Source organism: Durio zibethinus, chromosome 14, assembly GCF_047325235.1.
Source record: "Durio zibethinus cultivar Kanyao isolate XHJ-2024 chromosome 14, ASM4732523v1, whole genome shotgun sequence".
Lineage (NCBI taxonomy): Eukaryota > Viridiplantae > Streptophyta > Magnoliopsida > Malvales > Malvaceae > Durio > Durio zibethinus.
The window spans coordinates 8,999,207-9,018,498 of NC_143175.1; the positions used below are offsets into that span (position 1 = coordinate 8,999,207).

General features: G+C 29.3%; 1 protein-coding gene, 1 long non-coding RNA gene and 1 pseudogene across 3 annotated transcripts in view; 2 read left to right on the plus strand and 1 right to left on the minus strand.

Moving 5' to 3' along the window:
- Nucleotides 1-9,231: 9,231 nt before the first annotated feature.
- On the minus strand, nucleotides 9,232-10,206 carry LOC149515018 (uncharacterized). The gene is made up of 2 exons (XR_016327486.1): nucleotides 10,071-10,206; nucleotides 9,232-9,925 (listed from the first exon to the last, which is right to left on the minus strand). It is a non-coding gene; the product is annotated as an uncharacterized LOC149515018 (long non-coding RNA).
- LOC111293817 (protein HEADING DATE 3A-like) lies at nucleotides 9,287-13,326 on the plus strand. Its single transcript, XM_022886782.2, has 4 exons — nucleotides 9,287-9,548; nucleotides 9,665-9,726; nucleotides 11,943-11,983; nucleotides 12,889-13,326. Exons 1-4 carry the CDS (start codon nucleotides 9,351-9,353, stop codon nucleotides 13,113-13,115), a joined length of 528 nt encoding a protein of 175 aa, XP_022742517.2. The 5' UTR covers nucleotides 9,287-9,350; the 3' UTR covers nucleotides 13,116-13,326.
- Nucleotides 13,327-14,446: 1,120 nt separating this feature from the next.
- The window catches only part of LOC111294755 (chromatin assembly factor 1 subunit FAS1-like), a 94,193-nt pseudogene continuing 89,347 nt past the window's right edge, over nucleotides 14,447-19,292 (plus strand). The window contains exon 1 of the transcript XR_016327281.1: nucleotides 14,447-14,643. The product of XR_016327281.1 is annotated as a chromatin assembly factor 1 subunit FAS1-like (transcript). The remainder of the gene's footprint in view (nucleotides 14,644-19,292) is intronic.

Here is a 19,292-nt window from a genome sequence, read left to right on the forward strand (position 1 = left end):
GTTAATCATAATAAAATATTATATAAGAGTTCACCACTTAAAAATGTGAGCTTCACATATTTCTTATAAACCCTACACAATACCAAATTATAATTGGTTAATTGTATTGTAATAATTATAAATGATATGCTCTTTTTATTTTGTGGCATATTGTCTTATAGATATGATGTGATTGAGATAATTGTCACCCAAATTTTAATAGTTTTATTCAAATAAGGATTTCATAATACTCTAAGGACTTAATTTAAGTATAATAAAATAATAAAGGTTTATCTAAAATATTTAAGAAAGTTTAGTATTTTAATAAAATTAAAAGCATCAATAGTCACGGGCGACAGGCATGCCATGTCAAATGGTGTCCAGTGTTAAGAATACAATATATGGTGCAATGAAGGTCTAAATCAGAATACAAATGAAATGAGGTTTGACTGGGCTAAAGTTTCCGACCAAAATGCTGCGTAAAGATGATTGGTAATGGAGCTTACAACAATCGAAATGTGATGGTAAGTTTACTCACAAAAACAAAGACGTTTGGAAAACGATGTATAAAGTAGGTTATTCTTCCACTACCAACCCAAAGAGCAAACCCTAAAAAGCATGGGCTGATGGGCATGGGCGTATCTATCAATGAAAACATCACTTAGCAGCCAGGTGAGGCTTACCGAATCACAAATGGAAAAGAAAGGCTGGCATTCAGCTTCAGGTAAAGTAAAAGCAAGCTTGGAAAACATTTTGTGGTGAAAATAGGGGCTGTAATTCCATGGAATCACAGCACTCGGCTGTGGCTTTGCCCTTTCCAAACTTATGACGAATCTGTCTTTGGAATCACCAATAGTACATCCAACAAAGCAATACCGGATATATCTCCGGTTTCCTTCGGCCAAAATTTCCGAATTTATGACGAATCTGTCCTTGGAGTCACCAATAGTACATCCAACAAAGCAATACCGGATAGATCTCCGGTTTCCTTCTGCCAGATTTTCATTTTCAAATTGTATGATTGTGGTCTACTTCACAACTCTTATTCATCATGAGTCATTATGTAAAAGCTCTTAATATTAATTAAATCTAGCATTCTTGAATATTGTCAATAACATCTTACATATATATAATAAGTTTTTGGCAATTAAACTAAACTTTACATTCACATTTACTTTTACAGTTGTTATTTACTTTATTTATTAATTAATATTTTATTAAAAGTTATCGTATCAATAGGGTTTTAATTACTTTTACAGATTTAGAATAAATTAATATTGTTGTTACATGTGTTATACAAGAACACTTGTTTTTTTGTATATATTTTTAAATAATAATATATATAAACAATTTTTAAATATAGTTTATAGTATATATAATTAATTGAAATTTTGTTATATTAATCTATAAATTATTAAGAAGTATTAGAATTAAGAATGCTACATTCTCAAATTTCTATGTGTAATATTTATTTTAATTGAGTTAATATTTAATTAATATATAGGAATAGTTGCAAAAAAAATTAATTTATAGGAATAAATGTGTGTATATTTTTTATTGGTGGATTATAGTAATTAGAAGCAAATCATTCTGTTATGAAAGTAATTCAATATAATTATAATTAAATCTGAAGATAAGTCTTACTGTTGATTAATAATTTTAATTAAAATTAATTAAAAGTGGAAATTTAGAAATAGTAGCAAAAAAAGTCTTTTGCCCGTCAAAGAAAAGTTTCACATAATCCATACATCCCTAGGTCATGTGCAATGCGTATCCATAGTGTTTTATTATTTTCTTGGTATAATCCATAGTGTTTTATTTATAAAAGGAAAACAATATCTTACATTACATAACAAAATAATCAATTTTTATTCATAAAGGATGGAGTTCAAACGAATACTAATCATCAATAATTTCTATGGCAAATTCCAGTTTCTGCATACCATCGGACAAAATTAAAAGAAAAATTCACATATTGAAAGCCAAAACCAAAGATTTTTATGCCTGATATTTCATTAACGGTAAAAATAAAGTTTCGTCCAATTTTTTTTTTTGTTTTGAAGGTAATAATGACTCTTCTACCATAATTACTTATATTTACGTATTTTTGTTCTTGTTGAATTTTAAGTAGATTAAGTTTTACTTAATTAAGTAGTGTTTATTCCAAACTAAAACTAAGAAAATAAAATTAATATAAATTACAACTCTATTAATTAATTAAAATTAAAATTTTAATGGAAATTAGAAATATAATTAACGGCAATGTCCTTTTTTGACCCTAAATCTAAAGTTTTACATATACATGTATATTATAGGTCATAGATCACATACTATTTGTTGTATATGACTTAGGTGAGGTTGAGTGAGACTTTGTGTTAATTCAAAGAATGCTTGTGAAATAATAAAAAAAAGCCATTGTGTGAGAGTCTTCGTTAAAATTATCAATTGAGATTGTCAATTAAAATTCAATTTGATAGATAAAATTAATTTTGTACTGTTATGAAATTTTCAATATTTTTACTTTTGTCGCGTCTCGTGATTAGAAAAAAAATGTTTTTTTAAATGTTATGATTCCAACAATTAGGGGCATTTCTTGCATGTCATTTTCTTTCAGCCTATTGCTAGGCTCATAATATATACAAAAGAGTACAACTGTACAAGCGCATTCATTCACTTGTGTTCGTACTGAGGTTTAATAAAAAATTATTTTATAATAATATATTTTTACTACTAAGCTTTTAAAGAGAATGAAAGAAGAGAGAGAAATTTCGACCAACTCTCAACTTATAATAAGATGTAAATATAACGCCCGAATAATTAAGATAGAGGACAAAAAAAAAAAAAGATAGAGGGCCCTGTAGAAGAAATGTACATCTAGCTAAAAAAAAAAAAGAGAAAATGTACATCTTATACAACATGTCAACTATTTTTTTAAGCGTCAAGAGATTCTTGGTAAATTAAATAAGTTTTTTTCTCTAAATAAAAAATTATTTGCTCCTTTAATGTAGTTTTTTCCACAAACTTGAGACCTATCACCAAAAAAAATTAATTAAAATTATTTTTTTAGTGCAAATGAGGCCGTAATTTAAGGAAAAAAATTGTAAATATTAAAATGTAAAATTTAAATCTACTAAATACAACTTAAAAATAGTTACATGAATCTACTAATTTAAATTTCAGATTTAATAAAAATCATATCTATAACTATTATATATGTCAAGAACATTGGAACCACAATTTAATATGAGCCATAATATAATTAAAGTGTTAGCACAAAAAAAAAGTACTAAATACAATGAGGTTGGTAATATAGTAGGAAATATATTTCAAAAGAAAATTATATATGTTAGATAATAGTTATAAGGTATGTATTCAAGGATTAATATTGAGCTCTAGATATAATTCATCAAGGTTAATTGATAACTTTATAAAATAGAGTTATTTAGACTTGTATTCAGTGTTTAAATGAAGGAATTTTGTTTAATTTTTTTTATGAAATAATGCTATTTTTACTCCTATTATGCTTAATTTGCTGTATATTAGGAAATTTTAAAAGCAAGATTAAATCTTGAAGAATCTTGAAATTTTTTGATCAATATGAGATGATTCTTATTACATTGGAATGAAACTTAGACTATTCTTGATGTATTCTTGTTAATCTTGGAAATTTTGGAAATCTTGTAATGAAAATGTGAAAATTATGTAAAATTTGTTTAATTGAACCTATGGGAGATAGAATTGTTCAATCTTGTTTAAAATTTCGAAAAAATCATGCAGAAATAAAAAAGAAAGCATGTTCGACTATGATTAATGTTAGATTTGCAATTTCAAGTTGAATGCAAATCCATGATAACTTATGTAGGGGTGTATATATGAGATTACTAATAAATGACATAGTAACAAGTCTTTTCTCATTGGCCAAGAAAGATGACTTAGATGTTTATGTGACATGATGATTTGACAATTTTGTTCAAATTGAAAAAGTCCAAAGTAGCCCTTAATTTTCTTACATTGACTTGAAAATCTTATCTCTAATGGGATTGCACTTATTCCTAGTTAGGATATGATTTGTATGGATATATAAAAACTTTTAAAGAATGGGTGGCATACACAATTTTTAAATTCAGAATTGATTTTCTTCTCTTCAAAAGGAATCTTACTTGAAGGCAAACTCCAAAAAATCTCCAATAAGGAACAAGATCTATTCCAAAGTGAAGAATACTTCTTAGAAAACTTTCAACTTTTTTATTTTCTAGAGACTTAGCCAAACCTACATCTTTCATTTCATTTCAGAGATTTAACTATTTAAGAACTCATCAAGAAAGAGTTTAAAAAAGAACATGCTGCTGAAAATTCAAAACTATTAAAACTGCTCAAAGTCAAGAAAAGAGGAGATTTACCATTTAAGAAAATAGCTCAAAGTTAAGATTTTAAAAGCTACTTGAAAGAGTTTAAAAGAGAACATGTTAGCAACTATCTTACAAAATACACCCAATATTTGGTCTGCATTCATTTATTTGAAGAGGAGTCAAACTTATCACATTAAAGATTTAGTTCAAGAATATTTCTTCATTCAAGAATTTAAGTAAGGCCAAACCACACTTCTTCAAGAGATAAAGTTAAAGACTGTTACACCTCTTTATAATACTCTTTAGGGTTTCTTATAATCTTTTTCTTATAAATAGCTAGCTTAGGTTGGAGGAAAAAGTATAGTTGGGATGATAGCCATCTTATAGCTTTATAAGGTTTTCTTTTATTATTTTTTTTTCTTTTAAGTTTTTTTTTAGTTTAAGGCTTGCGGTGACAGATTAACCATTGTTCTTTTAAGCTTTCTTATATTGTTTTTCTTAGTTTTATAATTCAATTAATTTTCTTTCAAGTTAATTTGATTTTCTGCAAATTTAATTTAAGTTTTTTAAGCAATTTAAATTTTGTTTTGATTTAATTTAAGGTTAAACTTTTTAATTTTTTGTTTTTTTTAATTTGTTATTTTAATTTAATCCAAGTTCAGTTCATATAATTTAAGTTTAATTCTGCTTTAGTTTGATTTAATATTTCTCAAATTAAATTTAGTTGCACAAGTAATAATTTCAAGTTATTAGATTAGATTTAATGTTTATACATGATTTAAAGTTTAATTTGCATAGGTTTTTTGTTAGTTGTGATTTAAATTTATTTACATTGTTTATTATTAGAACATGTTATATTAAGTTTAATTTGATGTTCCTAAAGTTTCATGAGTTAAATTAAGTTTGTTATGTTTAATTTTAGTTTTAGTTTTAATTGATTCAGTATCTTTACATGATAATTCGATTTCCTAGTTGTTGCACTAGATTTATTATTTAATTTAAAGAAATAGAGTTAATTCTTGTATTTTAGGTTGCAACTTAAATTCTATTTTATCTAAATTCTCTTTGCATATTGAAGCTTCAACTTTATTTATAATTTTGATTTACTTAAGTTACTGTTTAAGTTTAATTATTTTTTTTTGCATATTTCAATTTTAGCTTTAGGTTGTTAGCTTGTTTAATTAGATTTTTGCATAAATTAATTTTCTGTTTTAATTAGTTAAGTAGTTTAATTTAGTTCTTTCATATTAATTTCAATTTATCTAAATATAATTAGGATGTTATAATTTCAATATTTAGTATTAACTCTATTTATAACTCTCATAAAAATCATCTTTATTTACTATTTATATGATCTGTACGTAATTGTAGAATCTCAATTATTAATACATTTTAATATAAATGACTTAGGTGCCATTTTGCTAGTACCGCATAATATCTTGATGCGCCATTAAGTTTAAATTTGGACTTAGGTTTTTGTAATTATATTTCAAAGTAGGAGTTTCCCTATATTTTACGCCAAAAAAAGGAAAAGAAAAAGGGAAAGAGAATAAAAGGAGTACGAGTATATATAAGCCATGGAATCACAGAAAGGGAAGCTAAAAACCTAAAGAAGTAATGGATAACTTCTGAGTTTGTGGCTACAATAGAATCTGTCATTCTTGCTAGGGTGACAGACAGCTTCCTTTAATTATGAAGTCGATGCGTTTTCTCTTTATCTTTAAACGGAAAGAACGGATGGAGACATGTCATTCGGCATTTGGCCTTAAGAAGAGGCGGGTGTGACGTGAAGATCAGCATTGCTATCTTGCGTTGGGGCGTCGAATAAATTTATCGAAGAAAACAAAACAAAAAAGAGCAGATGCGGAGCACATTGTGCAAGGATGGAATACTGTGGACCGACTTCTGAATAAATTGCTCAATCAGAATTGTTATTATTGGACAGGTCCTAATTCACTTTACCGTTTGGGGGATCTATGTCACCTGTAATTTTTTTTTACTATAATTAATTAATCAAAATCAAGAATTATATTAGGATTTATCATTTAAAAATATGAATGCTACATAATTATTTTATAACCTTTATACAAAACTAAATTATGATTTATTAATTATTTTCCAATACATTACAAAAAAAAGTTCTATATTGATGCTAAAAAAATTGACAGTAAAACTTAAAAATCCATCGGTATAGCATAATAAATCTTATATTGATGGTCAAAATATCTATTCCGATGAATTTATAATCGTCAGTATATCTCTTTTCAGTATAAATCTATATTGATAGTTTTTAAGCTATCGAAATATATAATAGAGATATACTGATGGTTTTAGTCCGTCACTATATGGATAGCTATTGGTATAGCAACTATAGTGTTTTTTGTATTATACCTTTTGCCAATGGTTATTCTCATCAATATAGATTCATATGTTTTAATTTTTTCAATTTATACCGACAATGTCTCCATCAATATATCTTTTATCAACAGTCAATGCTTATCAGTATAGCTTTATGTGTTTTAACTTTCACCGATGGTCCATAATGACTATCAATATAGCCTGAAATATTTCAATAGCAAAACGCGTTAGTATAAATTTGAGATATCGGTAAAAACTTTTTTTTGAAATATATTTTCAATTATTAATATTAATTTATTTATAATCATAATATGATATGGTTTTATATAAAGTAAAAATACACAAAAAAGTAAAAATATTTAATAATATTTGAAATAAAACAATAACTAAATTGTTTTATAATCCACAAATTTAAAATAAGTCAAGAACTATCATCATTGTATCAAAAAAAAAATTAATATCTATGGTTGCATGCCTATAAACATGGTACTCAAAGTAAATAAATAACTCCCCAAAGTAAGATGATGCCATCCCAAGTTGGTCCAAATACTGTTTAATTAGTAAAACCCAATAAAAAATTCCATGTCAAATTAAGCTTTTACCAATCAATTATCATAGGAAATGTTTCTAAGGTCAAGTCAAGCATACTAGAAACTATAAACAAATGAATTGTTGACAAGATTTTGTCAACTACTATAAGCTCCCTCCACTTCACGAACCCAAGCAACTATTGAAGTTGTTGAATTCTTTAGAATTGTTTAAAGGTCTCTAACGAGCTGCTACCCACCATCTAGATAAAATGGATCTAAGATTTTGTTTATAAGCTGATTATCATTACCTACATACAGGAAAAATATATAATTTAATAACTGAATTCTAGGAAATATCTTTTAAACAATGCAATTTGCTATTTTGTTGTACCTGCACCAAGGTTATAAATATGTTGAGTCACTACTTGCAGAGATTTGGGTATTTTTTGTACAAATTATGTGAACCTCAAATATTCAATCGTTCTAAGCTATTATTTCTTCACAAAACATTTAATCATCAAAGCTAGCGCCAATAGAAGGACAAAAAAAATAGGCATACTCGATGACACAAAATTGAAATGCAAAAAATAAAAAATACCTTTGAGAAATGACGAAAGTCTTGATGCTTCAACTTTGATTCAGTTCTAAAACAAAATGGGTGCTGATAGGTTTAAGTTTGTAGAGTAGGTGAGAGATGGAGATAGTTGGTGGGAGATGTAAATTAGGCTATGAGTATTGATGGGTAGAAAGAGTTAGTGGGAGATGGAGATTAAGTATGTAAAGTCAACGGAAGGTGGAGGAAAAAAATAATTTAAATAGTTTAGGAATTATTTAAGGCGTTTTTGGCTAAAAATGTATTGAATAATCCTTTACAAAAAATTGAATGGGGTTGTTCAAGGCATTTATAGCCAAAAATGTCTTGAATAATCCTTTTCAATTTTTATAAAGAGACTATTCAATGTATTTTTTGCTAGAAAATACTTTGAATAATTTCTTATAAAAAATTGAATAGGATTATTAAAAGCATTTTCTGGCCAAAAATGCTTTGAATAATCCTAAAAAAAATGGGAGAAGATTATTAAAGACTTTTTTGACAGAAAATACCTTGAATAATCCCCTCTAGGAAGAGATTATTTTTAGTTTAAATAATACCTTTTAATTAGAAAAATATTATAGTAGCTTAATTGGTTAGAGCATATAGCTATTAACTATAAGGTTTAAGTTCAATTCATTTTTCTAGCGTTTTTTGGGTGAAAGCATTTTTTACCAAAAAAATACCTTAAATAATCTCCTCTAGGAAAGGATTATTCTTAGTTTGAATACCTCTTAATTATAAAAATACTAAAATAGCTTAATTGGTTAAAGCATACAACTATTAACCATAAAGTCGTAGGTTTGATATCTTATTTTAGCATTTTTTGAGTTTTTTAAAGATTATTAAAAGTGTTTTCTACAAAAAAACACCTTGAATAACTGAAAACGCTTTGAATAATCACATATTATTCTTAGTTTAAATAATAGCTTTTAATTATAAAAACATTGGAGTAGCTCCATCGGTTAGAGCATATAGCTATTAACCATAAAGTCATAGGTTTATTCCTCCCTCAAACATTTTTCAAGGTGTTTTCTAGCAAAAAATGTCTTAAATAATCTCCTTCAATTTTTTTCTCAAATAAAAGCCAATTTTTACATTAATAATCATCAGTATATAACATATTTATACTAATGGATAATCATATACCATCAGAAAAAATTTATTTATACTGACAGTTAAATAAAGTGTTAATATAAGTATAATATATTCTAACGGTATTAAAAAATATCAGTAAAAATCTTTTTTACTGATACAATTTAACCGTCAATATAATCAAGTGTCAGTATATAAAAAATTTTTTGTAGTGATAATTATAAGTGATATACTTCATTGTTTTTTTCCTTTAAAAATTAAGAGAAAAAAGAATATAACTAACATGTCTGTGGGTAAAATGTAGATTCTATTGATGTTACACAATATAAAAGTAGATATCACCCGTTCATATATAAATAACTCATGTGCCACTTGTTTTCAGCAAGCACAAGGTCACAACTCTTGTTGTGTTTATTATTATTGTTTATTGTTATTGTGAGTTTAAGCATGACTAGAGACAGAGATCCCCTTGTTGTTGGTAGAGTTATAGGGGATGTTTTGGACTCTTTTACAACGTCTGTTCCTCTCAGGGTGACCTTCGCTACTAAGGAAGTTAGCAATGGATGTGAGCTCAAACCATCTCAAGTTGTCAATCAGCCAAGGGTTGATGTTGGTGGGACTGATCTTAGGACCTTCTACACTGTGGTGAGTATCTTGTTACTCACCTTCCAATTCTTCTTCCTCCCTGCATCTTCTTGTTTATTTATATTATCGAGTAGGATTTTTGGTTTGCTGATCAGCCTCGTTCACATTCGCTGCAGGTTATGGTGGATCCTGATGCACCCAGCCCAAGTGACCCAAACCTGAGGGAATACTTGCATTGGTGAGTTGCATGTCACTCTCTCTTTCTCTCTCCGGCTTCTTCATCTCTATTCCTCTGCATGCTGTGTGTGTCTCTATCTGTCGCATACTCAAACAGGTACGCGAAGAGAAGCAGACAGTGAGGCGAACAGCCTAGCAAGCACTCCAAATGCTGAGTTTTGGTACTTGCGGTTGTTTGCTTTGTTTCCTCATCTTTCTCCCTGCACACACACAAAAACTCTTGACTTACATAGTTTTTGCGTAAGGAAATCTCTCTCTCTCTCTCTCTCTATATATATATATATATACATATATAGAGTATATTTACGCGACAAGTTTAGCATTATTAGAAGTAGAGTCACATACGCTTGTTCAATCACTTTAAAAAACAAATACTACTGAAACAAACTAGTTGAGAGGGAGGGATTTTCGCTCATAATTAACCAAATAAATCAGTGAAATCAGAAATATCTTATTCCACTCGTAGCACTACCCGAAACCGAAAGCTATTCTAGTTTAATACTGCCTCTCTCTTATTTGATATCATTTTTTTCTGTTCAGATTAATGATTGCGTTTACGATACTTTCCTGGCACAAAAAATATGCAGGACCATCAAAAGTATCTTGGCTATACTACTAGGTTATTGTTACACGAGTGAGTTCCTATACAATGACATATGGCACAATCAAACTTTTCCATGACCCTTTCTTTTCTTGTCTTTGTTTTTATTTCTCGGTCTTGGGATGGTTAACTCGTCATAGAATAATGATTAGATGAATACTTTTGAAATTTTTATAATGTTTTATTTTCATTTATGGTTTAAAATTTTATTTTTTATTCTTTTAAAATTGTTTTAAATCTATATAGCCGTTAATACTTCAGTAAACCTTTGATGACGTATGAACAAAATTTATCTTGTACTGATTAGGTGAACATACACATGATAAATTTCGTCTAAATTTTAATCATATATTATCATAAATAAATTTATTTTAAACTAAAAAACTGAATAAATAGATTTTTTTAAATCACGAAAGAAAATAAATTGTACGAAAAGATTGCAATGCAAAGGTAAAATTTACTCTAAATAATTACAAGGTAGTTGTGCACTCCATGTACGTTCCACAATAGGCCTAGATGGTGCCCCATCCTACTTTCGTTGAGGTGAAAGGGCAGAATTTGCCACATGCACCTAGTGGTCCTAGAAGAATGGTCTCTATCGCTTTCTCTTCTTGGCTAATTTTCATCTATAATTGCTTTGGAGTGCATATCTATCTTATTTCCTGAAGCAGTAACTTTTGTCTTTATTATATTTGAAGTAGCACGACTTAATCAAGTGAAAGAAGGGAGCGAGACAGAAGGATTTGGGGTGGCTATATTGCTCATAACGTATTAATCTAATATTGAACATAATTACATTCGCAATATTGGTGTTCGAAAGAGAAAAAAAAAATGTATGCAGCACACTAACTTTAAAAAAAAATAAAATAAATTAAAATTCATCGTGCACAAGAAATAATTTTAGAATTTATTTGGGTGATGGATTAATTCTAATAAAATTGAAAACATTAATAAAGGTGAATTTAATTATTATAGTAAAATTAAAATAAGAAGTAGAATATGTATTTGGGTTAAAAGCAGCGATGATAATGAAGTAAATTGTAATAAAAAATGATTATTAAAAATATTAAATTAAAAATTATAAAAAATAAAATATTTAAATATTTAATATTTATAAAGTTAATAAAAAATTAAAAATTATTATTTGTATGCATATCAAATAATAGTTTTATTAAGAAATAATTAAAAATTAGTAATTTTATCTTGTAAAAGAATAAATCATTTGAAAAATTTTAAATAGAAAGTTAAAAATAAAACTAATAAAAATGAATAAAACAAAACAAAATTTTAAAAATGAAACAGTAACCCAAACTAAAGAATGGTGCGATTTGCTGCTATTACCGCGCCTCACATGAGCTGCTTTTTAAATCCAAATAAATCAAGGAAATGATTCTTCTCGTATCATAAAGTTGGTTGTTTGTACTATGAGCGACCAGGTCACATGATTCAGCTCACATTTTCCAGTTTGACGCGACGTGATTGGTCATCCAATAGTATTTCTTTCTTAAAGATGTTGTAAAGAAAAAAAAGTGTTTTATTCCGTCATCAAAATTTTTTATTAATGCTCATCTGTAACGCATTACTACTAACCTTATCATCGAAATCAAACTTTTCAGGTTGGTAACTGATATTCCAGCAACTACGGAGGCAAGCTTTGGTGAGTATTTTCTTTGCAGACTTTATACTGCTATGCTATGCAATATATTTTGTTTTACTTTAAGATTCATCTGACCATGGCATGTCAGGGCTCTGGACCTTTTCTGATCCACGAATATTCAATTTCTCCTTAACTAAATTTACTGTCTAATTTTTTTTTTTATTTCTATCTGAAAGGTCTGAGCTTTTAAATTTTAAAATCAAAAGTAAACATGTTATCCTATCAAGCCATCCGATGTCTCTCTTCCCTTGCCTTCTTGCCTTCGCTATCTTCTCTCTTCTCTTCTTAAGCGTAGTACCAAAGCTCCGTCAAGTGAACATCGATGGAGAAAATGATGCAAAATCAGTTGCTGCCAACAAGGAGAATACCCTTTTCGTTGAGGCGGACAAAAGCTCCCTTCACCCGAGGCTTTCTTTGTTCCTTGTCCTCTTTCTTTCTCGAGCCCCAAATTGGCCCACTGAAACACTGTGGGAGTACCCATATTGTTTGCTAATTTTTGGTAAACATTACTCGGTCAAAAGCAAGGATGGGATAGCAAAAGCTACACGAATTTCCCAACTACGTAGTAAATGATTTGAAGTGACGTCCCATTAATTATTGTACCCAACTAGAGAAATTCACTTCGTGAAGCTTGTGGTGTTATCTATTTCATCCCTTTCATTTTTTAGTAATTATGATAAGATTGACATTTGAGAATTTAGAATCTCACCGAATTGAAGTTTTAAACCAAAAGAGATTGATTAGATGGTTGAAGACGCTAAGAAATTGATAGAGGGATCCTAATTCCTAAATACATTCCCTAAAAGTTATAATTTTACATCATTAAGAAATTAAAGAATACAAATTATGTTGTTCATACGTTGAGAATAGCTGAAATTAATGTGTAATAATATTGGGCTACGTAGGGCATGAAGTTGTGTGCTATGAGAGCCCTCGACCGACGGTTGGAATTCACCGCTTCGTTTTGGTTCTGTTTCGGCAACTGGGTAGGCAGACTGTGTACGCACCCGGGTGGCGCCAGAATTTCAACACCAGAGACTTTGCTGAGCTCTACAATCTTGGATCGCCGGTGGCTGCTGCTTATTTTAACTGCCAGAGGGAGAGTGGTTCCGGTGGCCGAAGGCGATATTGACTTCAACCGTTGCTAATATTGCACGGTTAAATGGATGAAGGATGAAATTAAAATGAATGAATGAATGAAGATCTAGCAAACCTACAAATATTTCCATTTCTCCTCCACTTTAGTTAGATATAGTGTGTGTATGGAGGAGCCTATTGTACTTTGGTACATTGAGTTATTAATAAAATACTTAAATGGAGCTATATATATTGATAAAGTATAACCTTTTTGAGTTAGACTTATGATTTTGCTAATAAAATACGTCAGTTATTAGTTCTTTCATCTTATGGGAGTGTGGTACAAAGGCTAAGAGGTGAATAAAGGTTTACTTTCTTTGGATTTCTTAAGTGACCCACTTCTTAGAGTGTCCATTTGGCTACAGAATGCCTTTTATCTTCAGATGAAAAAGATTTTGTTTTGGGCCAAAGATGAAAAAAGTTTGTTCGAATCAAAGTTGATTCTTGAAATCGTACGGTTAAACTCAAACCTGAGTTGTTGTCAACATTCAATAATTTCAGGTGTGAGTCATATAATCATCTGTCCAAAGAGTCATTTTCTAGTAATGTTTTTCCTCATTTGAGAAAAAAAATTTAAAAAAATAAAAATTGATTTAAAATTATAATATTCAATTTAATTTAAATTATTTTTTTATTTGATTTAGATTAAATTTATATATTAAATGTATATATTAAATTTAGATTAAAAAAATCGAATATAACTGAATTATATATTTTTATTAATTTTTATATGTAGTTTAAATATTTGTAAAGTAAAAATAATTATTTTATATCTAAATTTATTTAAATATATTAAAAATTATATTAAAATAATATATAAAAAAATTAAATTTCTAAAATTGATGAATCAAATTAAACTAATAAAATTTTATTAGATCAAATCAATATAAAAAAAATTAATTTAAATTCAAATTAAATTTGAATATTTTATAATACTATGCACTATAACAATCGAACTTAATTCTGAACTGAATTTTATTTAAACAGTTACTACCCTTAATTTTAACAGTGTTTGTTAACAAGATGCCACTGATTGTTAACAAGAGATGGTTACGGCGTATTTTCCAAAATCATGGTAATGTGATTGATGTGTTTATAACTCATAAGACAAGCTGGAGTGCCAAAAAACTAGTTTTTTTTTTGGTTCGTTGATGAAGTTGGGCCTAGGAAAGCGGCTGCCAGATTAAATTGTTCAGGTTGATTGATTTTCTTATTGCGGTAAATTTTGCAATGTTTAATGGCAAACAGAGTATTGGAGGAAAGTCAGAATGCAGGGAAAGCAATAGACGGTGAGGATAATAGGATCTTCAAGAATTGAAGTGAGAAATGGGAACCAAACTTGCCAACAAACAGGATGCGGGGAGAAAGAATGTTGCCAAGGAAAGTGGTGGTTTGCTTGATGTTAAAAAAACAATTCTTCAGACTTTGACGAGTAATAAAACGTTACCCAATGATTTAAAAGAGGGTAAACTTTCTGATATGGCACAACCTGACATGGATGATGAAGGCTTTAACAATGTCAGGTGGTGCTCTGGACTAATCTAGAGGTTCAGGCAGTCCACAGGTTAGAGAACTGTTGGTTAGGGCAGTGAGATGATACTGTTATAACGTTTAGATATGAGAATTTATTGCTAGACATTGACTTAAGAAATTACTATTAATTTTTTTTATCTAGGTACGATTGGCTACCTAAAGAATCTATCATTTTAAAGAACACCTAAGCTTAAGAGTCTCTAAAAGAATAGGTTCAGGTCTACTAACTAAAATAGGATTCGGGAGTTCGGTTAGTGTGAGTCAGGTTATAGCACTCTCACAACGCCCATCGAAAGATGGTACCAGCTTAACTTTTTGTTATCCAATAAACCTTAAAAATTTATCAAGTAATTAACTATTGAAAATTATTCTCAATTGACTCTAATACTTTTAGCAGAAATTTGAAAAAATTCTCTCACCTTAAGAGTATGCAAGGAGACTATTGTTTCACTTACAGATATTTTATTGTTGGATTATTTAACATTAAAGAAAATTCAAGAAAACAAAAAGGAAAAGAAATAAAACGAAAAAAAAGAAAAAAAAAGATTTAGCTTTAGGTATAAATATTTTTCTCTTAAAAAAAAACTCATTGCTTTCGTACAAAGAAAATTGATACTTTCAATTTTTCTCCAAAAAAAATTTTTTTAAAAAAAAATTATTTCAAAGAAAATTAATACTTTCAATTTTTTCTCAAAAATATTTTTTAGAAAAAACTTATTTTCAAGGAAAATTGATACTTTCAACTTTTTCTTAAAAATATTTTTTTTGGAATTTTATTTAAAGAAAATAAAAAATAAAAATAAAAACAGAATAAAATAAAATAAAATAAAAATACTAAATAATTCTAATCTAATAAATAAATAATAATAATAATAATAAAATAATAAAAAAATATGAAAAAAAAACCTTGGAACGGCTCGGCTTAGCGGCTCAACTTCGCTTGACTTGAGGAAGAAAACGGCTCGAAGACGCGGCTCGACTTTGCTTTGGAAACGGCTCGCACTCGGGTCACACGCGAGTCAAATGCGGGTTGACGCTTGGGTCAGGTCGCCCGATTTCAAAACACCTGGATCCTCAGTAGTAACACCAAAGCAACGTCATTTTCAACAGGTACAAAAGGCTATAACCTCTGTTTTTTATCAGATCTCTCATTCCCTCTCTCTCTCTCTTCCTTTCCTTTCCTCCTTCCTCTCTCTACTCGAATGAAGAATTTCTGTTGAATCTCGTCGGATTCTGGAGAATGTCATCAGAGTCTGAGTTTTTCGTCGAAAGTTTATCGAAAAGTTGATCGGTTTCTGGAAATAGTTGCCGAAAACTAGGTAGCTGGCCGAAAAATTAACCGAAATTTAAAAATTTTTAAAAAATTTTTAGAAAAAATTCACCTAAAATTCTCTAAAATTTCTAAAAAAATCCTGAAATTGCTTTTAACCCTTCTGAACGCCTTTTTTCTTTCTCTTTTAGCTCTCTTTCTATCAGTGTTTATTTTCTTTGTTAGTCTATTTTTTGTGTGTTTGTTCCAGCACCTATTTATAGGGATTGATCAAAAGAGTTTTTGATCAACCCTAATTTCTTTTGGGATTTGGATTCAATCTTTGAATCCAATCCCAACTCTGCTAGCCCTAAATTCACGTCAGAATTTCAGTTGCTCCTAATCCTAATTCCAATCGGGTAAGTAGAAAAAGAAAGAAAGAAAAGAAAAAAAATAAAATAAAGATAATAAATTAATTAATAGATAATAATAATAATAGATAAATAATAATAAAGTATATATATTAACAGATAAATAATAATATATTTTAATAAATAGTAATAATAAATAAATAAAATATAAAATATAAAATAAAATAAAATAAAATGAAATGGGCTTACCCATTTGGATCAGACCCAATTGATCCGGGCCTGGACCAAATTGGGTGTCTACAGCTGTCCCTCTTTGTACATTTTCTGTGAAATAATAATTGTGTAAAGACGTAGACACCCATTCAAGACTCAACTTGATATTTTTTTTTTTTGCTTTTTTTTCTTTTTTTTTTTTAAATTTTGATCAAAGCTCATCTAAGTAGAGGTTCAATGAAAGATACTCAACAACTTTGGAAGAATAAACGAAGGCTCCTCTAAGCAGAGGCTCAATGACTTTGGAAAAATAAATAACTCCTCTAAATAGAGGCTCGACAATTTCAAAAAAATAAACAAAGCTCCTCTAAACAGAGGGTCAACGACTTTTGAAAAGATAAACAAAGTTTCTCTAAACAGAGGCTTAACAACTTTTAAAAATAAAAGGCTCCTCTAATCAGAGGTTCAACGACTTTTGGAAAGTAAATTGCTCCTCTGAATAGAGGCTCAACAACTTTTGAAAAGTAAATTGCTCCTCTAATCAAAGGCATCACAACTTTGAAAAATATATTGCTCCTCTAAACAGAGGCATCACAACTTCGAAAAATAAATTGCTCATTGACAATCATGTCCAAAGGAGTTGAAAATCGTGTTTGAAGGAATTTCAAGAGATTATACCTAAAAGTCTTACAAATCAACCCTGATACCGAGAGATATCCTATTTCAAGGATTATAAACTTACCTGACAAGTTTTTTCTCAAATTTGAAAACGTCTTCACATCTGTCTTTTCTATGTGGGATGTTGGAATACCCCTGCTTCTTGAATTTATGCACTATATTTTCTTGAATGTAGTATAGACTATGCAATGCATGTGAAATTCAATGCATGCTATGCAAATGTTGGCTAATTGATTCCTATTCAATTATGGTACTTAAGTTTCTCAAGCTCTTTTCTTGGGCCCCAAACCCTTGATTCTTCAAAGACCAAATTATGCTGCTCTTCTAAGATCGAGTCAGTGTAGCTCTCAATCATCTCTTCCACTCAATTCTAACATTCTTCCTGTAAGAAATCTCTTTCCAAATTCAATGTCCTTATCAAGAACTAAACATCTCGATTCTACCTTTATCACTCTTTGACTTCTTCAATGTAATGTAAAAATCTTTCATGCCATTATTCATTTATCAATCATTATTTCAAACTCAAAAAGTAAGAATGCATTTGCACATTTATTCCATTATAGAGTATTAAAAAGAAAAAAATAAGAATGGTTAAGAAACAGTCAACAGAAAAGGTATACAAAGAGTGAAATAGAATATCTTTTATTAGCAAAATATTGGCAAACTTTGGCCAAGAAAGTATTACAAGGATAAGTATAGGGAGTCAAAGCCCAAAAATGAACAATCGGACAATCATGATAACACATCTCAAGGTTTTTCTAAAAACCTAACCATCTGATGCATTCAACAACTTAGAGCTCCTCTGAATTTGCTAGTTTTCATGCCAATAGATTTTTAAATTTGATGCTATATTCTCCTTATCTAAGCTACCTTTTTAGGTTTTCAACTTAGATAAACCCCCTATGACTCAAACCGTCCTTTTAGGATTTTCGCCTTAAGTCCTCCTTTTTCATTCATTTTTTTTTCTTTTTTTTATTTTTTTATTTTTTTATTTTTTTATTTTTTTATTTTTTCATTTCATTTTTCTCTTTTTTTTTCAAGCATAGTATTTCTTCACAGCATCAAAATTTATAGGGTGGGGTAAATCCTTTCCATCCATCTCAGTCAGTATCAGTGTTTCACCCGAGAAAGCTCGTTCACCACATACGACCCTTTCCCAATTCGGAGTCCATTTTCCTCTATTATCGTGTTGGGTTGGGATGATTCTCTTCAAGACCAACTTTTCTTCTTGAAAGCAACATGATCGAATCTTTTTGTCATGAGCCCTCATCATTCTTTTTTGATATAGCTGACCATGGTACAATACAGTCAATCTCTTTTCTTCTATGAAATTAAACTGTTCATAGCATTCTCGAATCCATTTAGCTTTTTTCAATCCAACTTCTTTTAGAACCTTCAAGGATAGGATCTCCACTTCCACTAGTAGTACAACTTCCATCCCATAAACCAAAAAAAATGGGGTTGCCCCAGTAGAGGTGAGCAATGATGTTCGATATGCATGCAGTGCAAATGGTAACTTATCGTACCAATCTTTATAAGTCTCAGTCATCTTCTCAAGAATTTTTTTTATGTTTTTATTGGCTACCTCATCTGCCCCATCCATTTTCGGATGGTATGGTGCTGAGTTATGATGCTTGATCTTGTATTGAGCACATATTTCTTGCATCATCTTACTATTTAAATTCTTGACATTGTCTGAAATAATTCTCTTCAAAAGTTTATATCTACAAATAATCTCTCTTTTTATGAACTTACAAATCATAGATCGTGTGACATTTACATATGATGCTGCCTTCACCTATTTTGTGAAGTAATCTATCATCATAAAAATAAATCTATGCCCATTAGAAGCCTTTGGGGTGATAGGACTAATGACATCCATGTCTCATATTGAGAATGGCCAAGGTGGTGCTATAACATGTAAAGTAAATGACGAAGCATGGATCTTATTAGCATATATATGACATTTATGACATTTACAAGCATAGTCAATACAATCACTCTCCATTTTCAACCAGTAGTATCTTACTCTCATGATCTGTCTCACCATCATATGTCTACTGACATGTGCCTCACATATTCCATCATGCATCTTTTCAATGATTTTCCTTGCTTCAGTCTTACTTAC